The 9,233-nt window shown below is 48.7% G+C and overlaps 1 protein-coding gene across 1 annotated transcript in view; it reads right to left on the reverse strand.

The window, feature by feature from the left end:
* The window catches only part of ZNF638 (zinc finger protein 638), a gene marked incomplete at its 3' end in the record, with an annotated part of 20,423 nt that overhangs the window by 9,342 nt on the left and 1,848 nt on the right, over positions 1–9,233 (reverse strand). The window contains exons 3-13 of the mRNA XM_010023111.1: positions 8,721–8,852; positions 8,261–8,319; positions 8,053–8,090; positions 6,794–6,961; positions 6,630–6,701; positions 5,380–5,444; positions 4,506–4,637; positions 4,234–4,362; positions 3,875–3,916; positions 2,687–2,827; positions 1,598–1,723 (exon numbers count right to left, since the gene is read on the reverse strand). Of these exons, the coding sequence (XP_010021413.1) occupies positions 1,598–1,723; positions 2,687–2,827; positions 3,875–3,916; positions 4,234–4,362; positions 4,506–4,637; positions 5,380–5,444; positions 6,630–6,701; positions 6,794–6,961; positions 8,053–8,090; positions 8,261–8,319; positions 8,721–8,852 (1,104 nt within the window). The remainder of the gene's footprint in view (positions 1–1,597; positions 1,724–2,686; positions 2,828–3,874; positions 3,917–4,233; positions 4,363–4,505; positions 4,638–5,379; positions 5,445–6,629; positions 6,702–6,793; positions 6,962–8,052; positions 8,091–8,260; positions 8,320–8,720; positions 8,853–9,233) is intronic.

Raw genomic sequence — 9,233 nt, forward strand, 5'->3', positions numbered from 1 at the left:
CTTCCAACACAAACCAGGCTGGGATTCTTCCACAGGTGACAGATTCTCTTTCTCTCCCTGTGTTCCAGCACTATTGCCCTGTTCAGCCAGGCAGGTCTCTTCCCTGCACACAGGGACCACCCGCTCCTTCACCTTAAGGATTTCATTTCTGAAGAGCATCCAGCATTCCTGGACCCCTTTGTCCTTCAGTAATGCTTCCTCAGGGATTGTGCCAACCAGCATCCTAACCAGGCCACAGGCAGCCCTCGGGAAGTCTAAGGTGGAGGTTTTGCTGACCTTCCTCTGCCTTCTCCAAGGATGAACAACTCAACCACGTCAGGATCATGGTGCCACAGACGGCCTCCAGCCACCAGGTCACCCACCATTCCTCCTCCCCGAGCAGCAATCCAGGCAGGCAGCTCCCGAAGAGCTGCTGTGCTGAACTTCAGCTCCCTTTCAAGAGCAAGACTACAGCTGTGTGAGATGATGTCAGGTGCACTTCTGGGCATCCTTTCATAGGCTGACTCTGCAGCTGAAGCAAACAGCCACAGCTTCAGACTTACAAGCTTTTCCTCAAGTCTAGACCATTGAAATAAGCTCCTTTAGCACTGAAAAAGGAGCCAGAGAGCATTAAAGTGCTTGTGCTAAGGAATGCCTGTCAAGGGTTCATTGTGGGAACACTGTGACTCAAATCTGCTGTTCACAGCAGTTCCCTGTATGTAGTGTAGCAACAGAATAACATGGCTTTGTCACTATAAATGTTGCATCAGGGTTCAATGCCAACAAAGAATGGCATTCACACTCTGGTTCCCACACAGTGCTTCTTCCCAGCAGCTCACAGTGGGTGACACCGGGTGCTGCTCTGCTCCAGGAGGGCTGAGCAGCCACACAGGGGGACAGTGACAGTGGCAACGTCAGTGCTCACTTAACCCCATCCTTGCTTTGCTTCTGTGATACTGCTGAGAATGCCCAAGTTGAATAGTGCTGCAGATACTCACTGGTCTTAGGGTCCTTTCCAACCCTGACTATTCGATGATTCTATGAAACCAGGAGAAGGAGGATGTGCAACTGGAACACAGAACTGGCTGCAAGTGGAGGTGTTCCCATCTCTGCCAACGAGACTGTCACAGCTTCTGCACAGTCACAGAACCCCAGCCTGGTTCGGGCTGAAGGGACCTTAAAGCTCCTCCAGCTCCAGCCCCTGCCATGGACAGGGACACCTTCCACTAGAGCAGGTTGCTCCAAGCAGATGAATCAAGCTAGAACAGATGAACTCTAAGTTCATCAGATGAAATCTAAGGTCATCATCAATCCTTTTCCAACCAGTACTAAATCACTGCTTTCCTCCTTTCCTCCTTCATCCTTCATTAGAAACACTTTCATCAATGGAAAGAGGTTCCACACATGTGGGTAAAATACAGAAAGAGACAAAAACCAGACCAACAGCCCCCCTCTTCCCCTCCTGTGCCACAGCCCACAAGACACGAGCTGACCCAGTAGCCAGCTATGACACAGGTTTCACTCTCCTCCCCAGTGACAGCAGCACCAGAGGCTGCTCTCCAGGGAAGGTGGCTCTAGTCCATAAGAACAAGGCAGAGTGGAAGAGAAGGAGCCTCACCTCCGCAGCCTCTCCCTTGGGTGACAGGGTGCAGGTCAGTGTGTGCTCACCCATGCTGTATGGGTACTGCCTCAGGAAGCTGAACATTGACCTGGCTGACTTGGGACTATCCAGCTGCAGGATTGCCTAGAAGGAAAAGCAGCACAGGCTTCAGGTCACTGTTACATCAGCTATTCCTGCAGTGCAGCACAAGCCCAGTACAAGAGCTGGTACAGCATGTGATATCCAGTGCTCCTGAAGGGTTTCACCTCCTCCACTTGACACTCATTTGAAATGAGCAGCAGTTTTGGATGGAATCCCGTTCTGGATACAGACACCAGACTCCTCTTCCTGACTGGCTGAAGAGAGAACTCTCTCCATCTGGAATTATCTTTGGAACTAAACAAGGAACTCCATCACAAGCCAGTGAAGCCTGAAGCAACCCCAGTGAAGGGCAACCCCAGCAGAGATGAAGGTGTCATTGTCCCACTCTGCTCAGTGCTGGTCAGGTCACACTGGGAATACTGGGTTCAGGTTTGGTCCCTGCTGTACAAAAAAGATGTGGATGGGCTGGAGGGGTCCAAGGAAGGGCCACAAAGATGATCCAAGGACTGGGAAGCGAGTGGGGAAAGGCTGAGAGGGCTGAGAATGTCCAACTGGAGAAAAGGAGGCTCAGGGAGACCTTGTCACCATGTGCCAGTGTTTGAAGGGTGGCTACAAAGATGGAGACTCCCTTTGGACAAGGAATCCCACGGGAAAGCTGAGGAGTGATGGGCACAAGTTGCTCCTGGGGAGATTCCCACTGGACACAAGAGGAAAATCTTTCCGAATGAGGACAACCAGCCACTGGAATCATCTCCCCAGGGAAGTGGTGACTCCCCAGCGTTGGACACTGTTAAGACTGGGCTGCATAGGGTGCTCAAGGTAGTGTTGTGCCTGGAAAGGTTGGACCAGGGGATCCTAGAGGTCCCTACCAACCTGGGATTTTAGGATTTGCTTGTTCAGGATGAGTGGGAAACAGTCAGAGAGTTTGTCCTCTCAATGGCAGAACATTCTTGGCACTGGGAGGTGACAAAACCAAGTGGGTTTTCCCCTAACGTGGTACTTTACCTTGTTCTTGTTCTTCAGCACAACATAATGATCCACTTTTCCAAAGCGAAGTCCCACACAAACGACTTCGAGCTCTCTGTACCCATCATCTGGCAAGTTCCCCAGATGCACAAACTGGCTGTGAACAGTTTCAGTATTTACCTGAAGAGGAGCAATGACAAAACTTACTTTAACTTTCTGCCAGCATCAAACTAGGTCAGAAAAGCCCCACAGGAAATGTCCTCATCACTCACATCTTACGGAAGGAGCACTCACACCAATCAAACATTCCCCTTTCCACACTGACACCAGATTCAAGGTCCCTTCCAAGCCAAACCATTCTGGTTCTATCATTTTCCATTTCCTCAGCTGCAGGTCAACAGAACCAGCCGCGCTCCCGGGGAATGAAGAGCAAACTTGGAAGGATCCAGTTGTTTTATTGTAAAGGAACACCGCAAGAGCAGAGAGTCACAGAATCCCAGCCTGGTTTGGGTGGAAGGGACCTTAAAGCTCCTCCAGCTCCAACCCCTGCCCCGGGCAGGGACACCTTCCACTAGAGCAGGTTGCTCCAAGCCCCTGTGTCCAACCTGGCCTTGAACACTGCCAGGGATGGGGCAGCCACAGCTTCTCTGGGCACCCTGTGCCAGCGCCTCAGCACCCTCACAGGGAAGAGCTTCTGCACAAGAGCTCATCTCGGTCTCCCCTCTGGCAGGTTCAAGCCATTCCCTTGGCCTGTCCCTCCATCCCTTGTCCAAAGCCCCTCTCCAGGTTTCTTGTCAGCCCTTAGTGGACGGGCAGGGCAGGAGCGGAGGGCCAAGAAGGGAGACACACTCCACTGAACAAAGCACAGAGGTGGTTTTGATCCTTAAACCATAATACCTGGCTAGAAAACACACAGGGAGAATGGGTGGTGTTACAAACAGGCCAACACTGGGCATTGGCCGAGTTGCAGGTGCTATCAGAGCATGAAAGTACCCTAACAGAAGGAGATGGTCTCCCAGGACTCGTGTTAATGTTTAATTCCTTGGGCTTTACGCATCATGGAGTTAAACTAAGTGAACATTTACTCCTCCTAGTCCCTGCCCATCCACCCATGAAAACACAGAGCAGCATTTAATTCAAGAGAAAGCTGAGATAATAGTTCAGCATGAAGGACAGGAATGCTCATGTAAAACCAAGTATTTGGCTAGCAGGAGGAGTCAGACCTACCTTCGGGTCAGAGTCTTTAATGAGAGCAGTGAATAGTGCTTCCTGCAACAGAAAAGAGCAAAGAAAGAGACATGGTAAGATGGGAACTGTAAAATACAGCTTCAGCAGCAGCAAACCACCAGCCACTGCCTCCCACCAACTTCCTTAACAAAACCAAGTGCATCAGCACTTCTGACATCTGTGTTCTTCCTGTGTCAGAAAGGCAGGACCCAAGGAGCCAGTTACCAGCATCGCTCTTCAACACGAGACACCAGCAGAACGCATCAAGCAGTGTATAAAAGTCAGCTCCAACACAAAATCCTACTCCTTACCCAAATGCTATCCCAGCTCCGGGAATTTCAGTCCATTTGCTCACTTACTTCATCTTTGACACTCTGGTACTGCGGCAGCATGCTGATGCAGAGCTGGTTTCCATCCAGAGACATGGGAAAGCAGGTGTAAAACTTGACCATGGAATCGGCACATTTTCTACTGATTTCAAGATATGCCTTTTGAAACAGAGAAATGGCCATTATCAAACACTTCAACCTCACACTGGTGCTTCCTGAGCTACAGCAGCACATCTGTGTGTGCCAGAAGCACAACCACTGCTTCTTTAGGTGGAATTAATACTAAATACCACTTAAAATACCTTCTTATGAGATGACAAGATCAGCACATCCCTCAGTCCCCCAAACGGCTTTGCGAGGTTGGAAACTTCCTCCACAGAAAAGCCTTTCTCAGGCAGGTTTGAAATAAGGATCACGCAGGAATCATCCCCCTCCTGTCACAAAAGACAGTGAATGTTACTGCTCTTCCTTCACTCTACATCAAACCTGCTGCAGTTCTGAAGAGTGCTGGGTTTTACTGTCTAAACCCACTGCACTTGGGGCTCCACACTTGGACCAGGAGTTTAATAGTAACTAAATGTAACCTGATAATGGCAAGAAAACGAGGAATAGAGCATGGACAGAGAAACATCCAGTATAATCACCCCTGTTTCATCCCAGGCAGTTCATCTGGATGGGGCTTGGAGCAACTGCTCTAGTGGAAGGTGTCTCTGCCTGTGGCGGGGGTTGGAGCTGGAGGAGCCTTAAGGTCCCTTCCAACCCAAACCATTCCATGAGTCTATGATTCACTTTAACTGTGGATGTATCTACACCTTAGGGAATTCTGCATGTACGTCAGGCTCCCTCCTTCAAACTAAACACCTATAACTACGCCACCACTTTATATCGTGACAAACCCGCACATCAGACACTGCAGGAGTGGATGTGCAAAGGCTGTGTCCAAAGAGAAGGAACCTGCAGCAGGACAGTGCCAAAGCTGAGAGCACAAAGGAGCTTTGGGATCCCTACCAACGGCCACAGAGTGAGATGGTGGTTGTCCGTGCAGCCACGACCAGCAGGGGGAAAACAAAGCCACTATTCCTCAAAGAGCTTCACAGGCTGGGATGTAAATGGGAGGTTTTCGTGCAGCACATGGGAATGTGCCATTCCCGCTGTCCTTGCAGCTTCCAGACTCACCTTTACACTGACCTGGCCTTCTGGGTCTGTGGGTTCTTCACTCTTTACTGTCATTATGGTGACTTCTAGAATACAAGGGGTCGAACAGTTCAGTACCTGAGGTTTCCTGACACCTACAGAGCTTTGAGAGCTTCTCTCATTACATTTGAGCACCACTGCTGTTGTGAAAGGTGAACTATTCCTTCATGGAACTTACAGTGACAAACGACAAGGACAGTGTGAGGTAAATGCTTTCAGGAAGAACAGCTTTAAGTGGGGATATAAAATGAATTACTATCCCTGGATTAGCACACACACACTCTGCTGGCATTGAGACCTTATCAGTTCACAACTGAGACCTCAGAGCAGCTCCAGTGCCTAAAGGGGCTCCAGGAAACCTGGAGAGGGGCTTTGGACAAGGGATGGAGGGACAGGACAAGGGGAATGGCTTGAACCTGCCAGAGGGGACACTGAGATGAGCTCTGAGGCAGAAGCTCTTCCCTGTGAGGGTGCTGAGGCGCTGGCACAGGGTGCCCAGAGAAGCTGTGGCTGCCCCATCCCTGGCAGTGTTCAAGGCCAGGTTGGACACAGGGGCTTGGAGCAACCTGCTCTAGTGGAAGGTGTCCCTGCCCGTGGCAGGGGTTGGAGCTGGAGGAGCTTTTAGGTCCCTTCACCCCAAACCAGGCTGGGATCCTGTGAAACAGAATAACATCAATCATATGGGATAGGAAGCACAGTGAAAGTAGAATCACTTTCACTGTAAAATGTTTGTCTCTCTCTCTGACAGGTTCAGAAACTACAGCCTTGCCCAACCTCCACTATCACACAGTAAGTGAGAGCTAACACACACTCATGCTATGTACAAAGCAAAGTATGCTATGGATCAGTTACAAAACATGAGGAAAACAGCATCTATGGAACCAGCTCCAGGTGGCAACAGGCAGCAATGAGAACAAAAGCAGCAGTGGGGGAGCTGCAAACAGGACCTCCAGAAAGCCTGAACCCTTTGGCTCTGATGAGCTGTAAATGGAAGTCCCCACGTTACACTGAAAAGCTCAAGGTGAAAACATGATGTCTGCTGAAAGATGAAAGCCACCTCAGCCATCACAGAAGCTCCTGGTTCATGGGCCAGGCAGTGAACCTTCACAAATAGATGTTTCCTGACACCCTGTGTCATTTGAGTTTCCTGCCCTCAGAAGCATTCTCATTTCATTCACAAGCCCTAAAGGGAGTTCTAGGACAGACTAAAACCCTGTCCATGTGCAACTTACCTTGGCCAATTAAAGCTTTATTTAACTCATTCAAGTCCACTGCTGCCACCTGAGGCATCTGGGAGACTGTCTCTATGAAATAAATGAAGACATCACCATGTGAAACTTCACAGCCCTTACACCAAGCAGAGTAAGTCAAACCCAGCATATCAGCTCAGAGTTACCTAGCACAGCTGCAGGATTAGTGGCTCCTTTGGCCTGAGTCTCTGCTGCCTTCCCAGCCTCTGGATCTTTGTCCCCTTCTGTGATGTTCTTTGGCTCTGACAGCTTTGCCTCCTCAGCTTCTGTTTCAGCTTCCACTGGGATCTGAACATCTTCATCTGGAGATGTGGCTGGTGGGTAACAGCAGGAAGAAGCATCAGAAAGATGCTCTTCCCTGTTTAACATCTCTTGTGGCCAGTACAGTGAAAGGTGCAGGAAGCTCAGGCTACAACCTCAAATAGCTGCTCTGGAAAGGGGGGCCAGGGATAGGGAGTTGGAAAAGCACCAGCCCATGGTTTCCTAACAAAGAGGAGGAGTTCCCATTTCTCTTACCTGCAGTGTTTGAAGTTTTCTTGATTTTACTCTCTCCTGTCAATGCTGATTTCTTAGTCTTGTCTTTTTTACCTACATAAAATAACCAAGTGCAAGAAGAAATGCTTGTTATGGAATTACTTACAAAGAATAGAAAAATACACACGAAACCAGTTTAAACTGCAGCAACTCAACTGGTATTTTTACAACTGACTTTGGACAAGGGATGGAGGCACAGGACAAGGGGAATGGCTTGAACCTGCCAGAGGGGAGGTTGAGATGAGCTCTTGGGCAGAAGCTCTTCCCTGTGAGGGTGCTGAGGTGCTGGCACAGGGTGCCCAGAGAAGCTGTGGCTGCCCCATCCCTGGCAGTGTTCAAGGCCAGGTTGGACACAGGGGCTTGGAGCAACCTGCTCTAGTGGAAGGTGTCCCTGCCCGGGGCAGGGGTTGGAGCTGGAGGAGCTTTAAGGTCCCTTCACCCCAAACCAGTCTTCCAAATGCTGAAAAGCATTTGGAACGTACCAGGCACAGAAGACTCTGGGGAGCACTGCACTGACTGTGGGAGAGGGTGCTCAATATACTGACGTCAGCTTGAGGAATTACTTATTTCTGGAGCCCTCGTTGCCACAGTCATCTCCCAGTGGATGGGGCAGACAGAAAACTAGAGTATAAGCTGAGGGCAAGGTGAGGTTTTATTGCTTCTAGAGGGTTGGGGTTTGTGGTGCTTTATAAAGAGAGGACAACGAGGTGGAATGAAAACAATATTTGAAAGTATGAACCAGGCATTTTCCAGCAGCTTCTAGACTTGAAGTCCAGTCCCTGTGATGAAAACACTCCCATGAAAGAAATGGGAATAGAGAGGAAAGGGAGTAACAGAGGTATCACCAGATGGAAGGTAACCACAGCCTCACCTGCAATGAACTTCTTTGTGGTGGCATTCAGATCTTTCCTATTTTAAGGGGAGAAAGGAAATAAAAATCAGTTTTAAAGGTCAGCAGTGAATATTGAAAGAGCTGAAACAGCTCAAAACCAGTAAAACCCAAGATACCAAACCAGGAGAACCCCATTTGGTTCTCAGTTGTTATCACTAACACTGATGTGAGTAACAGCAACACTTACCTCGTGCCTGGTGCAGCCTTTTTAACATTCTGAGCCCGTTTCTTTATAGCCTTTTTGGCCTGGAAGGGAAAGAAAGAACTTTTAGTGCATCATTTACATAGTATATATAAATGTGCATATATATACATATATAAAATATATACATACATAAAGTATATACATATATTAAAGACATAAGAGTATTAATAGCTATTAATACTAATTAAGTATATACATTAGTATAGGTTGCATCTTTCCCTGTTTCTTAAATGGGTACTATTCACAAACACAAAACATAACTAAGAAAAATGGAAATCTGGAGGTTTAGGAAGTGCTTCTGCACAATAATTCAGCCTGTTCTTTATGACAATGATATCAAGAACATATTAAAAGCACTAAATCTATTCTCCTGGAGTCCCTCAGGTGATGGAGCAACAACCAAGCTCCTCCCAGTGCGCTGGTGTGTGCCCATGAACATCACCTGCCCCGGGGGAGCTCTGGGTTTCTCTGCTATGCTGATCTTCACCCTCTTGCCATTCACCAGCACTGGCACCGTTTCACCGTACTTCACCGCTGCGATCACGGCTTCTTTGTAGTTCATCTCCAGGAAGGCCTGAAATCAACGGATAAATCAGTCCTTATCCTACAGACACAAGATATAATTCACTGCAGGTTCTCCTTAGACAAATCTGCTCATGACAGAACTGCTCATTCATCTCCAAGTGAGTTTCCAGGGACTTTGATGAAGTTCAATTTCTGTCTCATAGAATCATGTAGGTTGGAAAAGACCCTTAATATTGTCGTGGCTCAAGCCCAGCCGGCAACTTGGAACCACGCAGCCACTCGCTCACTCCCCCCCGCTCCTTCCTCCCCCCGCTCCCGGAGGGATGGGGAGGAGAATGGGAGGAATGTAACTCCCACGGGTTGAGATAACAGCTCTCCAGTAACTAAGGTATAACACAAACCACTACTGCTACCAGTAATAATGATAAGG

The sequence above is a fragment of the Nestor notabilis genome, unplaced genomic scaffold, assembly GCF_000696875.1.
Source record: "Nestor notabilis isolate BGI_N333 unplaced genomic scaffold, ASM69687v1 scaffold1961, whole genome shotgun sequence".
Classification (NCBI taxonomy): domain Eukaryota; kingdom Metazoa; phylum Chordata; class Aves; order Psittaciformes; family Psittacidae; genus Nestor; species Nestor notabilis.